Consider the following 21,220-nt stretch of genomic DNA (forward strand, 5'->3'; position numbering starts at 1 on the left):
TTTTTTTTTACTGAGCAACAAACATTAAACATTTGCAGTCAGCAACAGAATTTCACACATTTTTTAAACATTAATATGAAGATTTTTTTTTTTTTACAGCAACATTATTCAGACATTTTATAGCATTTGTATTAATATCCAGTGTAAATTGGTGCCTCGTAATTCATCGGTCATTATTATCACAAGGGGGCATAACTGCTATTCATTTTCTAATCCTGCACACATCGTCATCAATGTTTCTCTAAGTGTCTGCTTTTGTAACTTTTGAAGGTAAAACTTTAAATACAGGCCTGAATTCAGGCTTTGATCCTGCGTTGTCTCTTCATTGGAAAGTTGTGATAAAGTCTTTTATACAAGAGCAGAGAAGAAAACAACATTATTCCTTCCTTCACTTGTTGTTGGACATCAAGACAGGAGCAACATATATGTTCAAATTGTTTGGTTTAAAAGGGAAAAAAAGCAGATTTTTAAATAGTAAAGTCTACTAAACCTGCCTAACTGGGAACTCCCTCCACTCTGAGGATTTATTTACTTTCCATCAAGCTCACAGTGATACGACATTAGTTATTACAGACAACATAAAGTTTAAACCTTTCAGTTCATGCTTGAAAGTTTCATGGAAACAATACAGAAGTGAGAAACATTGGGAAAGTCTCTACAAAAGACTCCCTGCTTTTTTTTTTTTTAAGCACAGATGGTGAGTGATAATCAATTAGGCTGATATTTTACCATTTCCAAAACCTCTACATTGGTAGACTATTTTTTTTTTTTTAAAGTTATCCCCCAAAATCTATCTAGATGTGGATGAGAGGTACACAGAGAGCACAAACCGTAATTTTTACAACATACTTGGGATCTGGGATAGTGTGGATAGAACCTGAAACAACAAACAACATAGTATATCCTGGCATTGGACTGTCACTGAGGTACAGTGCTGTGAAGAAGAACTGGATTCAAAAACAAGTTTTCAAGTATGAAGAAGCCGTCCAAACCAGCCTGGGTCTTAGGTAGATCTGCACCTTTTGCCACTCTTGTTAGCAACAATTATCAATTATTTTGACCAGCAATGCTTCCCATACAAACGAAGACTTGGTGCTGTGATTTGCATCCTTCTCTTGTCAAACGATTATACAAGTTGAAACAAGCAAATAATCAAAGTAAGAAATGAGAAATTAATATGAAATAAGAAAACAAAGAGGGATGAGATAAAATGGAGGTAAATTAAAATAGGATTAAAAAAAATTGGGGTCATGACAACAAACATATGAAGACTATATCAGAACGCTAAAGCATCACTAAAACTTAAAACCAGAGTAAAAATGTGTTTTCAGTGGTTTAAAAAGCTGACCAATGTACAAGCCTTCTTTATCGACAAGTGACGATGCATAACACAAAATGATTAAGTTCCAGAATCAATTATCCTCTTCAGGATTTTCTCATTGACTCGGTGATTGCAAACATTTAATCTCTTATCTCACCCTTATGAGTTGTTGCTCATTAGGGTGGGACAACCAGGTTTTGCATTAGAGGGTTGGTTTGGCTACCTTATTTCCACTAATAAAACTGAGTAATTGGAAATTGCTCATCATATTTGGTCTAGATATGTTTGTCTTGCCATCTGCAACATTTAAGTTTACCAAAAAAGCAAAAAAAAAAGCAAAAATCTTTAGGGGGATTAATACTCTTTCACAGCACTGTACTGTGTTGTCTGTTTTCTTTGTCAAGCCCAGGGTGTGTCTGTTTTATTTTTTACTTTTCATAACAAAATTCACAATGATTTCACAACAGAAGCCGCCTTGAACACAGTGAATACTCCCCGTCTCTGTCGCCTCATTTTCAGACCGAGCTTTTGAACTGTTCGGTCTGCATCGAGTGTCTCCTCAACAGCATCCTCCGGGTCAGTTCCTTCGGTTGTCCAGGCGGGGCGCAGGGCAGGAAACCCTTCTGACCGAGCTCTTTTTCGGAGAAACCGCTTCCATTGCCCAAACCGTTAATAGCAACGTTGACATTGGGGTTTTTGGTCAGCGGTGGCAGAGATCTAGGCCTGGCCTGATGGTTGTGGTCCAGCAGGAACGTCCCGGAGCCCCTGCGCTCATACAAAGAGAACCCTCTCTTGCTGTAGCCTTTCAGGGAGTCTCTGGAACCCATCGTGGTCGAGCAACGCAGCGGCGCCAGTTTCTTGCCATCTAACGGGGCTTTGTCTCTCTGTTCTTCAGAGAGACTTTGAAGATCCACAGCTAGCTGTGGGTCGGAGCCGTAGATGTCTGCGCTCAGCTTGTGTGTCTGTATGACACGATTAAGGCTCGATGAGGCCAAGCCGTGAAAGGTCGCACCAAGGTTGCTGCCACTACAAAGAGCTGAAGAGCCGGCGGCTGGGTCTGTTCCACGAGTTTCAGAGTGCAGGTTGGGGTGAGAGGCAGAGTGGGACGAAAGCAGACCTGATAAAGAAATCACGTCTCCTTCATGTTCACTGCAGTCAATCTTGCCATCTTCTATTCTTCTATCCTTTGTTAATCTTCTTCCATAATGTCTGAAACCTTTGGGGCTATTGCTGCTGTCCCTCTCCAGGTTGGGGACTGTGAAGGAAATATCTTTAGTCAGGTTAAAAGTTGACTGGCGTGGTTCAGCAAGCAGAGACGTTGAGATCTTTAACCAAGGCTCAGAGTTCAGTCTCTGCAGAGGTTGCTGTAGTCCGCCGGGCGTCGCTTGTCCAAGTCCTCGAAACCGAGACGGCGAACACGGATGGGAGCTGGCACCGCAGATCTGTCCTTCTTTAAAGGAAAACACTTGCTTGGGGGGACATAAAGAGGAGGACGTGCACTGCGGGGAGGTGATCAGCTGAATTTCAGAGGGAGACACAGGAGCTGCTGCTGTAATCGGATCGGTCTCGTCGACGGGATCGGCGACAGGCATGCTGAGGTACTGCTTGGCTGCCAGGTTTCTGTTTGGAAACTTGTCAGTGGTTATGATGATCACCTCCTTCCCCTTTGCCTTGCATGCGTCGAGCAAAAGCTTCAGTACATTCCAGTCTCCGGCCACGACCGCGTAGACCAACGCCGAAATTCCGGACCGGTCCTCTAAGCTGATGTCGGCTCCGCTGGCCAGGAGCAAAGACACCACCTCGGGACCGGCCTGATCCCGGCAGGTATGCATCAACGCAGAGCGTCCTTTCTTATCCTGAATGTTTGGATCGGCTCCTCTCTCCAGGAGAAACTGGATCATCTTAACCCGACTGGCGCACTGGGAGTCGGTATGCTTGGTCCGACAAGCCACCATTAAGGGCGTCTGGCCTTGGCTGTCACTCTCATTGATGTACGCACCGCCCTCTAAAAGCAGCCTTGTAAGCCTCAGTCGTCTGAGGAAAACTGCTTTTAGCAATGGATTACCTGAATCCACTGCTATGCTCAGATTGCAGACTTTTGCCTCCATCCCTCCTGGCCCCAGATTAAGATTCTCAAGATGTTGTAGGAGCGATTTCTGTGGATAATTACAAAACAGTTTTAGAAAACAAGGCAACCCAAGTAAAAAAAGTATACTTTAGTATACTAAATTTTAACATACTTTAGCATACTATTTTGGAACGACTTTTTTTGTGCTTAGTATACTTTAGTAGTATTTAAATAGTATTAAATTACGACTTATAGTATACTTTAACATACTATATGTACTTTTTTGGAACAACTTCAAGTTGTACTTAGTGTACTTAAAGTATACTTTTTAAATATATTATTTCAGAGCTTTATTTTTATATTTTGATATAATTATTATATTTTGAGTGTAATAATTCTGTCATAGAATTATATTAAAAATATTTATTTAATATACTTCAAATATATTTTAAATATACTATTAATATATTAGTAATGTATTTAAATTACACTTAATTTTTATTTTTGATTTCCTGCTATTGATAATAAACTACAATTTTAATTACTCGTGAAAGTCTTTATTCCTATTTTGTACATTACATGCATAACTACACTACAGTACTTATATTGTTTTAGGTTAAAATTACATGGAAAGATTAAACACAAGATGCCCAAGGCAATTCAAATATTTTGTTTTATTACCGACATTTTAAAATTGTCCAATTTTACTCACAACTTTATGAACTTTACATAAATTATCAGTTTACACATCAAAAGTGAACACATGAACATGAAAATTTAAGTGTGACAATAATTCAATCTGTAGAGACTCACACAGAGAGAGAAACAGCAGTTAGACAATTTTATTGGACAGAGAATTTGACGCTCGGACACCGGCAGAAGACGTGTGTACTGAGAATCGCAGCGAGCTTGAATGATCGGCTCGAACGAAGCTCAGGTAGGTCTTCCCCCCAAAAGAGGGTGCCGGGCCGAGGCCACGCCGTGACCTGCAGGCTTGTTTGAACCTTGTTAGGCGCACGGCAGCCAGCCTGCAAGATCATGTCGAACTTTGTTAGGCGAGGCAAAGAAGCCGAGACCTGCAGGCTGATCGAACCTTGTTAGGCGCACGGCAGCCGGCCTGCAAGCTCATATTGAACTTTGTTAGGCAGGCGGTCATGGCTGCAGCCTGCATGATGACTGACCTTGTTAGGTACAATGGCAGCCGGACCTGCAAGCTCATATCAAACTTTGTTAGGAGAGGCAGAGAAGCTGAGGCTTGCACGCAATCGAACTTTGTTAGACTCAACGGCGGCCGGCCTGCAAGTTCATATCGAACTTTGTTAGGCGGGCGGAGATGGCTGTGGCCTGCAGGCGGATCAGGCCTTGTTAGGCGCTACGATAGCTGGCCTGCAAGCTGTATGAAGCTTTGATAGGCAAGGCGATGAGACAGGGGCCTGCGGGCTGTTCGAACGTCGTTTGGTGCAATGGCCAGGTGCTCGGGGTGGTGCAGGGCAGTGGTGTCAACCGGGGTCATGGGCAGTTCTGAGCCTGAATGGACGTTGTGAGGCCGGTCACGGGATGGTTTGGGCAAGGACGTGCAGCGAACACAGGCGTGGCATGCAGGTTGATTCGACCTTGTTAGGTGCGACGGCGGCCGGCCTGCAAGCTCATATCAAACTTTGTTAAGCGGGCGGAGATGGCCGTGGCCTGCAGGGTGGTCAGGCCTTGTTAGGCACTACAGCTGCCAGCCTGCAAGCTGTTCGAAGCTTTGTTAAGCAAGGCGATGACTGCGGTGGCCTGCAGGCTGTTCGAGCCTTGTTAGGCGAACGGCGGCGGCTCATACGGGCTGTTTTGAGCCTGATAGAAGTGGTGCTGGTGTGACTTGCAAGCTGATCCAGGCCTCGATGCGCGGCATAGATGTCTGTGGCCTGCAGGCTGTTCCAGCCTTGTTAGGCTCAGCCGACTCCCTAGATAAAGAATAGATATTTAGTATGTCTGAGTGCTCCGCCACCAGAGATTTGTAATGAATGCTTACCCATTGTCTGAAGGCAGTGAGAACGGAAAAGAGGTCTGAAAGAGTACAAGAGGAGGATGCTGCTGATGATCAGCAACTGGGTTTATGACTGAACCTGAGGGCAATGGGAGGCTGCCTGAGGACTAAGTACGAGGCCTGGAGATGGCCAAGGGGAACTCGCATGAATCTTGGATTTCAAAGAAATTTAACGACATGACTGATCTGGATACTTCATGAGTGAAGGACGTAGGAATTGAGCTTGCTGACTTAAAAGTGAAAATTGAGAACAGCATGAGAGAGGCATAGATCCGGGACCTGCGTTATCCCTTGAGCATTCTAAACTAATGGATTACTTGAATGGATAGTAAACAAGCATCAGCTGAGGTAGATTATGTTAGGTGATTGATGTAAGTGGCAGTTTTCCCTCGATCCTCGAGGAAAGGTGATATATTTATACGCTGCATTTCCAGCAGCAAAGCAGTGCTCTAAGAATGAGATAGAACTGAATCTTAAAAACCTAAACATGTAGAATATATATATTCATATTTATACGAATATACAGCAATAATTAAGTATAGATTCCCCCCAAAAGTCTGTACTTCATTATAGGCGCTACAGAATGTCGCAGTTGGATTGCGGATTAAGGGAGTAGAAGGTGGCGATGAAAGAACAAATAGTGAAGGACATGACCCCGTCGTGGGGAAGGGAAGACTTTCAAGTTGCACCGAATTTAGTTAAGGCATACCCTGCTGGGGTGAAGGACTTGAGAAATACTGTCGAATGGTTGTTGGAATGACCTGCAGGGATAGCAGAGGTAATGGAGACTGCTAGATAACGAGAAGGAGGAAGGCGTGAGTGGGGGTAAAAGGCGGCTTAAAGATTGCAACACCTGTGCGGCGACTAGTCAAAGGTAGTGGTCAAATTGAAGTTCAATTTGTGTCCTGAAGAACCTTTCAGCAGCAGGCTAGCCCAAAGTACCCCGAATCACACAGAAAGGAGACACCCTTTCCAAGTGCTGACATTACTCGTCAAAGATTCATAAATGATGCAACAAAGCAGCTATAAATGTCTGATTCGGCTGCTATATTTTCAGAAATTTTCCCAGGTTTGACGTGCACAAGGCTAAATGCTGCTTTGTTTCGTTCTGGGGAGGCAGAGCAGGTCAGACCTGGAGGACCAGCGTGGAGCAGAAGGTTGATGGAGCAGATCTTTAACGGGTTAAGGAGCTAGACCGATCAGAGGTCTCTGGACGAACAGTGTTTAGGTCTGTTCTCTAAGCTGAAATAGCCGATGAGAAATCTTTGGAACTGGAGTGATAAACTGCGTCTCCCTGGATTTAATTACGATGCTGCTGCAGTTATCAATGCAGTTGAAGATAAATGCGTGGATAAGTTTCTATAGATCCTGAGGTGTTTTTATTTGTGATGAGGGTGATGAGACGTGCTGCACTCACGGACGGCTGCAAAAGTCAAAGTAGCTATGGTTACCAATACCTTGATATTTAATCTGCCACCTGGCGGAGTGGGCAGATCATCATAAGCCTATAAGGGAATAGGAGGCTTGTTTCAAGCTCATGTGCTTGAGTAATGTGCTAATAAGGTTTATAGCTGGAGAGGCATTCGTAATCGGATTTATGAATATAAGTCCCTGTTAGTTATTGTTTACACCGGAAAATTTGCACATGCAGACAACGCTGGGGGCAGAAAACTATTCTTTTACGTGACATACATGGCAGCGCTGGCACCATGGAATAATTTCGTTAACTCAATCAAATTTAGACATGTGGATATTAATTTTGTGCTGAGCTCGTAGCGAAGAGGGAAAGCTGTTAATGTACAACTCGAAACCACTTTCTCGCTCTCTGCATCACAGCTACGAGCAGGCTCGTTGCCATAGCAACTGGAAACAACACTACAAAAATATATATATACATATCAAAGAAAACAGTCAAATATTTCTCACGCAAAAGAAATATAGCTTTAGGCTTAATGGTTTGCAATTAATACGTGATTGCTGTGGAAGAGGGAAAAACCAAAGATGTATCGCTGAACTGACTTTACTGTGAGGCTAGCTCTATGGCTAGCTCGTTGTTACTGTCTCTGACTCTGTATTTGTGAAATCGCAATGTCTGGGATCATGAGCGCCCCCTGCCACGCAGGAGAACTAGCTGCCTCGCCTAGAAACTGCTTCTGCCGTTTATGATCACTCTTCGCACACACATCCCATTACACACACGGGTGTGACAAAACGGTTTACGGCGTACGCTAAATTTATGGAAATCAGTTAATGCGTTATTATGACATTTAATTAATTAATTTATTGTTTTTCTCCTCCCCCAATTGGCACCGCACTGTACTGGTGTGCTTAATATGATTGCAACTGACTCCAACAGCGATTGGTGTAGAAACACAGCGCTTAGGTGGCCATCCAGTTAAGGAAGAAAGCAACTCATTTTATGACCCTCATTGTCGCATGTGCTGGACTGCGGATCCTAGAAATACCGTGTTCCTAACACCTGATTTAGTGCGTGTGCCTCCTCGATACGAGTTTGAGCTGACAGAAAACGAGGGAAAGAGGAACAGAAGTTATCAGGACGTGCGACGCAGCGAACTGTGAACAGCCTGAGAAGCGGAACACTCCAAAGTTCAGATCACTGTGCAAGTGCCATTAGAAAGCGGAGCTGATGAGATTTTAGAACAGCTTAAAGCCCGGCTCTGCAACCGCACAAGTTGAGCTAATCACGACTCTGAAGATGAGACAGACTGGCGATGGGAGGCCAGATTACCAGGAGCTGGAAGCACTGGTGCCCTAACTGATGTCATGAAAACAAATTATGAATGAGACTGGAGAAGGTATGTCTTTACGTAGAGAGCGCCCCCACAGGCGCAGCAAAAATGCCGGTTGATGAGGCTGAAGAGCCAGCTACGAGCCAAGACGCTCAGAAGTGAGCGTGGCGGTCTGATGGCGGCGTTCTCCTGGAGGTGAGCTGGGAAAGACGATCCAGGCGGAGGAGCGAGTCCACGACAAGACGAGCTGGGGAGAGCCGATGAGCATCAGTGGAGGGAAGGAGGACGGCGGATCGAGAAGGGGCCGAAGGGAGTCATGATGGGGCGGATAGATCAGTGAGCTGACTGACGGCCCTTGCTCGAGATGACTTTAACCGGGGGTCCTTAAAATCTTTTCACCCATGATCTGAACACACTGATCCTTGCAGGGTAGTGAGGGGGGCTGGTGGTGCCCATCTCCAGCAGTCATCAGATGAGAGGCAGGGTTCACCCTGGACAGGTCACCAGTCCATCACTGGGCCCTGAGAGCCAACAACAAATAAAATGTATGAAAGAGAAATGTTAGATTAACAAGGGGAAAAATTCTGTCCAGTTATCTTTAAATCAAATCATGTTTATTAAGCACTTAGTGTTGGTAACACAGCAGTTTTTGCTGTTGAAAATGTAGCTAGCTGCTCATTAAAACAAAAACAAACTTACACCATGAAGACGATGTGAAGGTTCATCTTCAGAGCTGGTTGGTGATCTGGTGGAGCCAGAGCCTCTTCTGAGACAGAAAAGCGTTTAGGTTTTCTAACACCTGATTTCTCTGGCTTCCTCTATCATCTTCATTTGCTTAGACTGCAAACATATGTTGAAGATAAAAACATTGATGAACGAGTTAGAACAACAACCTCACAATATCAAAGTCTCTTTGTCTTATAGAGCTTAATTAAAACCAGGTTAATTTATGAATTAAAGTATAAGTCGCAACAAACAGCCTCCATGCAGTTATAACATGAAGCAGAATGATTCCTATTGTAATAATCATACAAGTAGGGCTCTGTCGTGATAAATGATAAATCAATTAATCGCACGATAAATTAAACCTATCGACCTCATGACTTTATCGTCTCTTCCTGCCTTTTTTCTTTCTGTTGATGACACTGAATGAAAAAAGGCTCAGCTCCGGTGCTCTCCACTAACCCTCCCTTCCTCATTTTCTTAGTCTAATGTCCAGCGCACACTACACGAGTTGTCGGCCCATTTTCAAAACCTGAGAGACACATTAGCCGACAGAAATTCTAGGTATAACGGTTCGATCGGGTTCGTCGTGCCGTGTGGTGTCCAGCAACATGGGCACAAAATAATGGCTACAAGTCCAGTTAACTAATTTTAAAACCAGGCATTAATCAATGCTTTACTAGAATCTACCTGAAATGCATGTGACTAGAGTCAGCGTAAAGTTCTGACTGAATGAAAATCATTATAACCTATTTATGTCACGTTAACGAAGAACATGTGGTATGTTGGTGCAGATTCACCTTTAAGGTGAGTGGTGGGCGGCACCAATGTAGCCTTTAAAGCCAGGTGTGTTTGGCGCTCACATGCAATTGTTTTGGGCTGTGGAGATGGCGTTGTGTGAGCTCCCGTGATCCTGTCCTTCCACAAGCATCAAATAATGGTCTCCAGGTTAATTTTGTGATTTTCCTTCTGTTGGATTTTAGATTAGTTTGTGGTGATTGTGCTTCCTTTGGGTTTAGGATTGTGGTTGTGTTGATGGTCCCGTTTAGCTCTCTGGGAGTGCGTTCATTAGTTCTTAACCGAGGTAGGTGGGTTCATTGTCAGCTTGTTGGGCTCGGTGCCATAGTTCACCTTAAATTTTATTTTTAGATCCTGAGGTGTTCGGGACTTGGCGGTGGATTGTTGTTTCCCCGCTCCCTCCTCCTGCCGCTTCCTGGTGCGCACCTGGCCTAATTGTCCGTGGCGCAAGGGGAGCGCAGCCGCGCCAGCGCCGTTGTTTTGTCCATGCTTTTGTTTCGTCTTTTCAGCTGGGTGTCATTTACCCAATTGATGATTTATTCTTTATTTTGGCCAGGGTTCAACCGTTTCTGGTGAGTCCCTCTATTATTTTTCAGTACGTTTATTTATAATTTGTATTCTTTTTTTGTTTTGTTTGCATGTAGGTTTAATTTGTCAATTGTTTGCATGAGTTGTTTTGTTGTTTAGCCTGTTCGTTGCTTTGCTCGTTTTGTTTTTTTGCTGTTCATCTGCTTTGCATGTTTTTCTTTGTTTTCTGGATTATTTTCTTGTTTGGTTATTAATTGGGTTGGAAAACAACTTGCCGCTGAAGAGCTAACGTGCAATAGGTATTTTGTGAAGTTTGTAAACTGTCTCTTTTAAAGTATCTATTCCATTGTAGGCCTATTTTAAACTTTTGGTAGAAAATAAATCATTCATTTTTTAAAAAACATTATGATCCACCTCTCTTTGTTGTCCCGACCTGGCGTGGCCTTTTTGTACATATTTAAAGCTGATTAGTCCTGGTTCTAAGACATCAGGTGGCGTTGTTGGTTGCAATATTTAAACATTTAAAACACCGCTATCGCCACAAACAGCTGAAAACTTACTGGGTTTATCAACTGAGGTAGCAATTTGGCTCCAACTTCTCTCCTTGTCATTTCTATATTCTTTGCACGAAACGTTGAATAAATATTAATGTTGTTTCCACATATCATCTCCGATGTCCGCTGGACTTCGGGTTGCGCCGTGTCAGCTGTTTGGGATTCCACTCCGTAATTTCCCCTCAGAAAGTATAGAGGAGAATCCGAGCTTTCTGATTGGCTACCTGTCACATTCAGTGTTAAGCTCCCAGTCGGGGAAAACCCCCGATTTAGATCGGAGCGGCCGAAGATCTACCGTAACCCACCACACACTGCAGGATGATCGGTTACAAAATCACCAGCAACAATCTTAGATCGGCCAACAATGTAAGATTGTCATAAGGGGAAAATATGGGCAAAAAAATCGTGTGGTGTGAACTACTGCATTAGGTAGTCGTATGTGCCCATCTTCTCCATTTAAATCTAGTGATTACTGCAGGGCAATATAGTATACAGACGTCATAATCTGCTCTCTTTGGGTTGAATGCAGTATTTATTTCCACTTTGGCTTTATGTTAGTTTTTATTCAAGTACGTTTTATGTTAATCCATTTTATTTTTGTTTTATTTATTTAGTTTATTAGTTCCAGTGTTATGTGTTCTTTTGAAAATAAAGTATCTATCTATGGCAGGAAATCGCATGTATTATTAGTCATTTTCATTCATTCAATCAGAGTGAAAAGGTCTTGAAACAATATTATCGTTTATCGCAATAATTTTTTAGACAATTAATCGTCCAGAATTTGTTATCGTAACAGACCTACATACAAGTCAAAATTTATAAAATAATTATTTATAAAACCAACTATATATCTTTATTGCACTGTTTATAATTAAACGAAGATAATAAGCAAACTTACCACCAGCTTGCAACACTTAGCAGCCTTCCTCCCTCCAGCCTCCTTTTGTGACACATTTAATTTCCATCAGTTGTTGTCCCGTTGTGTTGTCGTCTAACTCGGACTAGGACGTCCCCAGCTTGAATTTACCTAAATTAGTAACTATTGTCGAGGCCTTCTCTACTTTTAAGGCATTATGAGAGTAAAATGGCGAATTTGAACAGCGCTTGTTATCTGCCCTGCGTTCATAGACATAATATAAGAGTAGACCCCGCATTGGCTGCTCCGGCGCAGGAAATACGGCGGCCATCTTGGAGCGGTCGTCCCTCCTACTTTACTCAATCAAAGCAGCAGAAGATGCCTCAGCATTGAGGGATATTGTTGTTCTGATCTATGGACTATTGATGTGAGGGCTCCACAAACAACATTTCACAAGTAAGATGGACATATTATTGTGTATATATTGTGATTGGAATATTACTTTACTGTATTTATGTCCACTGGCGAGATACCAGCTAATATTAGCTACAGTGCTTGGTGTAATACGGGGTTCAGCCCCGCTATGAAGGCTAACTGAGATTCTGTAAATCTAAAAAAATTAATTATTCTCCAACATTGACTTAGATTATCTGACACAAGAGCCTACATTAGAAATGAAACAATGTAACACATATTATAAAACTAAACTTATATTATGTGTTATAACATTCACCAGCAAAGTTTACACATGTGGTAAAGACTATTTATATGTAATTCTTTCACTAATAAGATACATCCTAAATCTTCCGTTTTTGTTTTGAAAGTTTCATAAAGACACGATGTGAGGAAGAAGAGGGAGATATCTATAAAGAGAGACGGATTCACTGCAGCACGGATGAATCTCACATCGGATTTTGGTCTTGATCTCAGCTGCTGAATCTCTCTGAAGCTAGAACTCGTCGGCTGAAAACATATCTATATATATGTATGTATATACATAGATACATATAAACATGTATCCAATATATATTATTCACTATTAATCATTTATTTGTGCCATTATTAATCATTATTTAATTATGTTTGTATAGTTCTATGAATATGTATTGATATTGCTAAATAAATTATGAACGGCTGTGGGCTTTGTAATATGCTCATCATACATCAATATCAGAAGATTCCATTCCTATTCTATTGTTATAGCCACTAAGCATATTTAAATATGCTGAACTATATATTAAAAACATTGTGACTATTTGTCCCAAAACTTAAATTAAAAAATCAAAAAACTCAAAACTCGAAGGTGATCAAAACAAAAGTGAATCCAACTCAAATAGTCACCTGATGCACCGTGGATTCTGGTTTACGCAGCACAAAAGGATCAAAAGTCAAAATATAGTTCTTTGGTTTTATTTTACTGTTCAGGCAAAAAGATACAGGCTTCTGCTTCTGCTCTGATTCCTACCTGTTCTCTGACTGATGACTAGTGAGACTGATGTGACCGATTCTAAAGGCTGGTAAAAAACCTTATGACCACCCACGTGCATAATAAGCTACCCAAGACCCACCTATTTATACTGTGATATACCCACATCCCAACCTGAAATTAATTAACTAATTAAGTGAATTGCTAATCAAAGAATTTATTCTAAACAACAAATTAAACAAAAATTCTCATGATAAATCAACCAGAAAATAAATAAGAATAAACTAAGCAATTTAAATTCTAAGATTTAACCAAAAAATGGGAAAATAGCTCCTACAAACTTACTTAAATAATACAATTGTTTATAAAAGTAGCTTTTATAGATGTTTGAATATGGTTTTAGTAACAAAAAAGCGTGTTATGATGGATTAAATGCGCTGATACGTCATTGTGCCTGCTAAACGCATACCGCTGAGTGGAGTGGTGTACCGCTCCAAGATGGCCGCCCTAAATCTCATCAGTGACAATAGGCGAGAGCGGTCCATGACGTCTATCCAAAAAAAAAAAAAAAAAATGAGGCGTCTATCCTTATACTATGTCTATGCCTGCGTTCAAGTTTTTTCTTCTCTTTGTGGCGTTTTTTAAATAAATGAAAGTGTGCAATACCGCCACCATCTGGTCTGGAGTGTGAACTGGAGCTAATGCCGTTGATTATAAGGTTTTACATCACACATCTGAAAATGGATTGGGTACTTTCTTAAAAATTACATTATGATTATAATTTTTTTTATTGCATGCAATTTTAATAAATAGAAAAAGATTATTAAGGCACTTAAAATTCATACTTTTTAAATATTTAAAAAGTATGCCTACATATTACATTAAACACACTTTAAAAGTGCCTAAAAGACATACTTCTGCATATTTATTAATTAGTTTTATTTTGTAATCAGGTTGCTGAGTGATGCAGACTTCTGCCCAGGTCCCTCTTGAAAATGAGATCTGGATTTCAATGGGGTTCACCTGGTTAAATAAAGAAAATTAAGGCATACTTTATTAGCCTAAAATTTACACTGAGATGTAATTTAAATCATACTGAAAATAATAATCTAAAGTAGTGTTAAGTGAATTTTAAAAAATTATATTTTGAGCATATATTTTTTAAATATACACAAAATATATTTTAAATATACTAGAGAAAGTGTATATTTACACTTGGGCAAATATATATTTTGTTCACTTAAAGTATACTTTTATTTAATATATTAAAAGTGTATTTTGGTACAATTATGTTTAAGTGTGTTTAAAGTTCTAATTTCGAAATTGGTACAAGTGTATTTTTAGTATTCTTCAGATATACTTATAGGTAATACACTTAATACTTAGTATACTTAAAGTGTACTTTCAGAAATTTAAGTATGTTTGAATTATACTAATGTATACTTTTTTTTCACCTGGCAAAGCATCACAAGAAATGCTACTTTAGTCTGACATAGAAATCAGATGTTGAAAAATGACCGTCATTATTTACGGTATATTAAACATTCTTTACACGGTTGGACCTGACGTTGTTTTTAACTCATACTGTCAAGTGTTTCCCACTTTCTGGGTTTAATCTGCAGTTTCTTCCACTTGAGAAGGCAGCTTGTGTTAGAAGAGTTTGAACCGGACTTCACTCAATGACCAGGAATCAATTCTTTCCCTTGCTGTTTTATTTTGAAAGTTGTCAGGGCCAAAACAAGTGAAAAACTTCAGAATATGTTAAAAGAAAACACAAAAAATGTAAAGAAAACATAAACCCAAAAAGCAGCAATTGACAAAACCCCCAAATTAATGCCCAGATATTACCCTTGAAACAACGAGGCGCCCAAAAGCAAGTAAACATAGTTAAAGTATTATTCTGTTGTTGAAAATGAGAGCTTGTTCTCAATCAACCTCTCTGGCTGAATAAATGAATAAATAAAAGGTTTTGAACAGGCAAACATGAAAAGCTTGTTCTTATTTCTGCAGACAGAATCTGTTTATCACTTCTTCTTCTTCCTCTGCAGTGGCAGCCGCATTCTGCCAGCCTTTGTACTGTTTGTCCTTGGTTTTTTCAATTGGACTGCGTAAGATGCTGGGTACCAATGTCTCAGACTGTAACAAAACACTTTTCTACATGAGTCACAGGCACTTCCTGGGTGCCTGTGACTGTGACAAATATTCAATATGTATATGATTCATACCTGCCTCCAAATACACTGAATCGGATTAAACGGAAATTAATCAGTAGAGTTTATCTAACCTTTGTTCATTTGTTTGCATAAATAATTAGAATAACTCCAAAAGATATCGTTGCATAAACAGACCAACAAGGAGCAAGTTACAAAAAAAAAAAAAAAAAAATCAATAGCAAGAGGCCAACAGTCTGTAAAGAAATTTCCAATTTGTGCTTGTGTTCATGATACGACAACAATCTGCAGTCCGTTTGTCTGGACCAAGAAGTAAAGCTTCCAGACTAAATGACATGCAGGTTAGGCGGAAATCTTCCAGGAGGAAGGAGTTAAACAATGCCGATGTTTGGCATGCCTGCAGTGAAACATGGCGATAGCGTCAGACTCTGGGTTCTTATCTTCAGATGGAACCGAGGTTTTTGTTAAAGTGGGTGAAGTCATGATCCAGTTTGGCTCTCAAACCTCCCAGTGTCTGCTTGAGAGCTCAGACTGAAGAGGAATTGTATCGTTCAGCGTCACAGTGGATCCGCGCAAACATGCAACTCAACAAAAGAATCTCTTCAGAAAAAAAAGCAAGGTTTTGAAATGGCCTAGTCAAAGCCCAGAACTAAATCTGACAGAACATCTGTTATGGTCACCTAAAGAGGAAGAGAGTTTCTCACAGTCTGAGAGATGTGAAGAACCTTTGTAAAGCACAGAGGGCAAATATCCTGATAGACTTTGAGTGAAGAAATCTGACTATTGAAATTATTATAATTCAAAAGATATCCATCCATCTTCTTGCACCCTTGTCCCTTAGTGGGGTCAGGAGGGTTGCTGGTGCCTATCTCCACCTAATGTTCCGGGCGAGAGGCGGGGTCACCCTGGACAGGTCACCAGTCTGTCGCAGGGCAACATAGAGACACACAGTACAAACAACCATGCACACACACACTCACACCTAGGGACAATTTAGACAGACCAATTAACCTGACAGTCATGTTTTTGGACTGTGGGAGGAAACCGGAGTACATGGAGAAAACCCACCATGCACAGGGAGAACATGCAAACTCCATGCAGAAAGACCGGGGCGGGAATCGAACCCAGAACCTTCTTGCTGCAAGGCAACAGCTCTACCAGCTGCGCCACTGTGCAGCCCATTCAAACGATATTTGCACAAAATATCTTTAAATTTGCAGTATGCAACTTTCACCCAAAAAAAAGCGTTTTGTACCTATTTGTTAAAACTGTCATTATGTCATGACAGTATAAAATGAGACAATCTGTGAAACAATCAAGCTCCTCTACTTTCTCCCTGTTCTCACATACTGGAGCATGATTGACAGCGACAAGACCCTCTTCCTGGCTCTGATTGGTTGCCTCTATCGGAACGATGTATTTCTGCAGATGGTACAGGCAGAAGGCAGAGGAGCTCTTTTTTTTCCCACAGATTATTTGTCTCATATTCTACAGTGAAAGTTTGAACAAATATGTCAAAAACATTTTTTTTTACTGACATACTGTATCTTTAAAGGAGCTGATTTTTGTAGGATAAATTACACGACGGAAAAGTTTTGAAGTGATTTATAATTAGCAAATTTAGTAATATAACAAAAAAAATCCTGATCTTTTAACATTAGTGTTAAACAGCCACTTTTTAAGGCCTTTTATTATTCCTCTCAATACAAAATTTCATCAAGTTGAGTCCATTGACTTGGAAATTAGCAGAGGTCAAGCTTTCATCCCTCTGCTTGTCTGAGATGCTAAACCTTTTTGTCGGCAGCTACAGACAAAACACCGCACCTCCAACAGAAGGGGTGGAGGTGGTGTGCCTTTAATCGTGTTCCTTATTTTGGTCATCACTCCAGTCTTTCCTTTGTTGTTGCTTGGTTGCACAAGTCAGTCATTAATTAAAGAGTAATGCCGTACTTTAATTGTTGCTCCTGCTCTCTGCACTCTGAGGTTTACTCGGCCGTGGTTAGAGTCTTGGACAGACAAGTCAATCATTCCTGTAACAATAAAATTTGCCAAATATTTTTACATATCTGTTGGTGGCAAAGGGTTTCTGAGTTCTGAAACTGTAGCTGGAAACAATCTGACTTTGAAACAACTTTTCTTTTTTCACATAGTATGTGGTCAGCTATTTTGGTTCTCAACATCAGAGAGAGGTTTATGAAAAATATGCAGAATAAGCAGACATTTTGCATTTTTGAAGTGTTGCAAAGAATTTAAAGTCGCTGAAGGCAGTTCTCCAGAAAACGTATTTTGAAAGAGAGACTTTCTGCATAGAACACAAGAACATAAAACCTGATTCTTAAAGTGAGCTTTTCTAGCAAATGTTCCGATCCACAATGTCATTAAGCAGCTAGAGGGAGAAAATACAATAAATAAGTTTTACTCACAGCTATTGCTGTTAAAACCAATTTCAAGTATCTTCCGACCGGCTGAATGTTGCTTCTATTGTCATGTAAAAAAATGGACACGGAGTGGGGTTTTTATTTTCTTTTTTTTTTTACAGTTTTGAACTACTCTATATTATTAGAATTGAACATAAATTCTAATAATACAGAAATGTCCAAAAAATATAAATAAACACTAAAACCTAAAGAGTAGATTTTTTTTAAGTGGTTGTAAAATGTGGGAAAAAGGAAGGTAACTTCTGGTGAGGAATGAATCAGGACGCCCCCTCACTAACTCCCACGTAAAACGGCAGGTGTGTTACATCAGGTACACATGAACAGCAACGCTCAGCATTTTGACAGAGCTTTGCCTTGTGAAAACACCAGCTGTTTAGTTTTGAGTTCCTCCCGACTGCTAACATGAGCTAACACTGCGGTAAAATTAAAAGAGCCGATTGACAATCCGGGACTGTAAAAACACAGAATCTTACCGAGTAGTTTTGGTCTAGTTTCTAGTGCAAATGTCTTAGTGCGTTTGAATAAGACAAAACAAAATAGGAGCTTGTTTTAAGTAAATAATACCCTAATATTGATCAGTTCCATTGGTAGATTATTTTACTTACAAGATGGGAAAAATGTCTTGATATAAGTGAAATTATTTGCCAGTGAAACTAGTACTTTTTCATCAATGTTAATAAATAATTGACTCAAAACAGGCTCCCATTTCTTGTGGAAAAGTTACTTGTAAGTCAGTTTTGTCTTATTTCAAGTATGCTAAGATATTTGCACTAGAAACTAGACCATTATTCTTTCCTTCGGCTGTGTTACAGCACACACACAGAGCAGTAGGTGTGGTGTAAATGAGTCTCTATGTAGAGAGTTAATGCAGATAGGTAAGCTGAAGCATCTGACTGCAGGTCGGCTCTGGTAGTGATTTGGATGAAACAGTACCCCGGTGCAGCCTTTCAACGAGGCACCTCCCCACATACAGGACATGATTATGGTATCTCTGTGTCATTCCCAGGTCACCTAATGGTTCCCCAATATAGCATGTTAGGGACCGGCTCTGACATCAGCTCTGACTTGGTGCTGATCTGCTGCAAATCAAGTGCCATTTACAAAAACCGTGGGCCAAATTCACCAGTCTGACAACAGACAGAACGCTGCTCAAGCAATTTCCTGATTCCAAAGGTCTGGCGGTAACGAGGCCTGGGTGTGGCTAACGATGCTGGACCAAAAACGGAAGTGAAACCATTGTTTGAAAACAAGAACATTTTGCATCTACTCTGATATAAAAAAATAAATAAATATTGTATGATTTGAAACATATAAGTTTGTTAAGAATCAAAGCAGAGGTAAGCAGAGCTCAAATGTTGTTTGTGTGAAAATAAGAATCTTCCTACATCACAGACATGTAATCCCAAAACCTCTCTATAACTGTTTCAAGTCTGAAAACTTTTAGAAAAACAATATGAACTGCAAATTTGTATAAAGTAAATCTGTACAAGTTGTTTTAGGATCAGCTAAATAGACAAAGAATGCAGCTCAAGATATCAAGGTTGCAGGACACAAATCGAACATTGCAACTCTCATCCCACCACTTGTTCGCTCTTCCCTGCTAATACACCACATACTGAGGGTTTATATCCTGCTTTGATCTCTTATATCCTGCTTTATAATTATTGTATAAAGCTTATACAATAATTATCCAACCAGGGGAGATAAAGGACAGAAGACTTCACCTGATCATCGTTAGCTTAACGTTCATTCTGCAAGAGAACCAACGAGCACCGTGTGATCCTCTCTGCAATGCTTTAGTCAGATATCATAAAAACTACACCGTTATATGTCATATACTCTCTGCAAGAATTGGACATTATTCAAAAATATGCTACCTACATTTTCAACCATATTCCCAGAAAGAGATATTTTCTTTTTTTTTTTTTTTTTTAAAAGAAGCTGTTAAGTTCTAAAGTTTAAGAGCAAAAGCTGTCTGCCTGCCTGTCTGTGTGTGTGTGCATGTGTCCCCACTCACCAGGTTTCAGTCAGTCAGGATCAGTATCCGCCTGCAGACGTTCACTCTTCTGGTGTAGAGCGGCAACTGAAGAGATGATTTATGTGTGTGTCACTCTAAGAGAAAGTAGACACTGGCAACATCAGTCAAGGCTCTGCAGGCTGACTTCTCTTCTTGGACAAAGAAAGTGATGAAAAAGTGAGAGAGAGAGAGACAGAGAGAGAGAGAAGGCTTGTTGTCAGGCAGGTCTAAGAGAGAGTTAATCCACCACAGCATCAGCACCATCAGCATCAGCATCAGCATCAGCAGCTCAGGAGAGTTGAAGAGAGGCAGAACAGGAAAGGTTCACAGAGATGAACGCATAAGGTGAAGCGCTATAGCAACCCGGCTCTGCTGCCTCACCGGTTTGTCTTTTCATTAAAGGGGCTCTAATTCAGCAAAGGCTCACTAATGGTAAAAGTAGACAAGCAGGACTTTCAATAGTTCCACTCAGAAAGGAAAAATCATTTCATCCAGCTTATCAATGACATCTCCATGACAACCATCAAGGAGGCTGAATGACGGCACACATTGTAATTGTGCTGGAGGAACTGTTCTCCCTCTCTCTGTGTGTGTGTGGGAGTGTGTATGCGCCTGTGTGCTGGAACCAGAAGTCGTCTGTTTACTTCAATCTGTGTGAGATCAGAAAAAAGAAGATTTGATAGTTAACATGTCAACACACACACACACACACCAATTTTCCGAAAATATCAGTTCAGTTTGGTAGATTTCTGGATTTCTGTTTCATTTTCCTACCAAGAACTTGGAAGGTCACATAATTTAAAGTTTTTTTTTCTTTTTGCAAAAGCATGTTCACTGGATTTTAGTTAAAAATGTTTAGCATAGCAACCTATTATGTTACATTGGACATAATACAAGAGACATAACTTAGAGAAAAAGTTATTTCAATCCCAGCTTTATTCAAATCCTGGTCAGGTTCCTTTTTACAAGGAGAGACGTGTTCTCATGTGTGTATGGTTGTCTGTTTCTGGGATGGACTGCTGACCCAGCCAGAGTTCACTCTACCATTAACCTTATAGGCTACCGGAGTGAAACACGTGTGCTGTTGAAAGTACAGGTGAAAATGTTAACTTTTTACAGGAACTGTGGCGACATCTGGTGGTGTAATTTCAGACTGCAACCACCTTTACAGAGAAGTATTGGGGCCACAAGTTTTTTTTTAAAGAAAAAAAACTGAAAAATTATTTTGAAACTGGAAAATGTTTGAAGCTGAAAAAAAAGTGAATATGAAAAGTAGTTAGATTTTTTTTTCAGTTTCACATTGTTTTTTTGTTTTCATTTTCAAATATTTCTATTCCATTTTCATTTTTTCCCAGTTTCAAATCTTTTTTTCAGTTTCAAAAGGTGCTTTGCTCAATATATATATTTTTTTCTATTTAAAATTTTCCAGTTCCAAATCGTTTTTCTTTTCAATAAACTTTATGGGACCAATTTAGCTCCATACAAATGTAGTAAATTTAGTTCCATACAAAACCCTCCCTGACATATTTGAAAAATGTGCC

At 40.3% G+C, this 21,220-nt stretch overlaps 1 protein-coding gene across 5 annotated transcripts; it reads right to left on the bottom strand.

The window, feature by feature from the left end:
- Positions 1–4: 4 nt before the first annotated feature.
- On the bottom strand, positions 5–21,012 carry ankrd34ba (ankyrin repeat domain 34Ba). Of its 5 annotated transcripts, XM_081613741.1 has the most exons (5): positions 11,670–11,965; positions 8,868–9,008; positions 5,404–8,689; positions 4,597–5,335; positions 5–4,506 (listed from the first exon to the last, which is right to left on the bottom strand). In XM_081613741.1, exon 5 carries the CDS (start codon positions 3,427–3,429, stop codon positions 1,837–1,839), a length of 1,593 nt encoding a protein of 530 aa, XP_081469867.1. In that variant the 5' UTR covers positions 3,430–4,506; positions 4,597–5,335; positions 5,404–8,689; positions 8,868–9,008; positions 11,670–11,965; the 3' UTR covers positions 5–1,836. The 5 variants fall into 5 exon arrangements, with proteins under 5 accessions (XP_081469867.1, XP_081469866.1, XP_081469869.1 ...); XM_081613740.1 differs by lacking the exon at positions 11,670–11,965 and adding an exon at positions 19,680–21,012 and having other exon boundaries at positions 4,597–8,689; positions 8,868–8,934; XM_081613743.1 differs by lacking the exon at positions 4,597–5,335 and having other exon boundaries at positions 5–3,477; positions 8,247–8,689.
- Between the last annotated feature and the right edge of the window lie 208 nt (positions 21,013–21,220).

This window comes from Poecilia reticulata, chromosome 12 (genome assembly GCF_904066995.2).
Source record: "Poecilia reticulata chromosome 12, P_reticulata-male-v2, whole genome shotgun sequence".
Taxonomy (NCBI): Eukaryota; Metazoa; Chordata; class Actinopteri; order Cyprinodontiformes; family Poeciliidae; genus Poecilia; species Poecilia reticulata.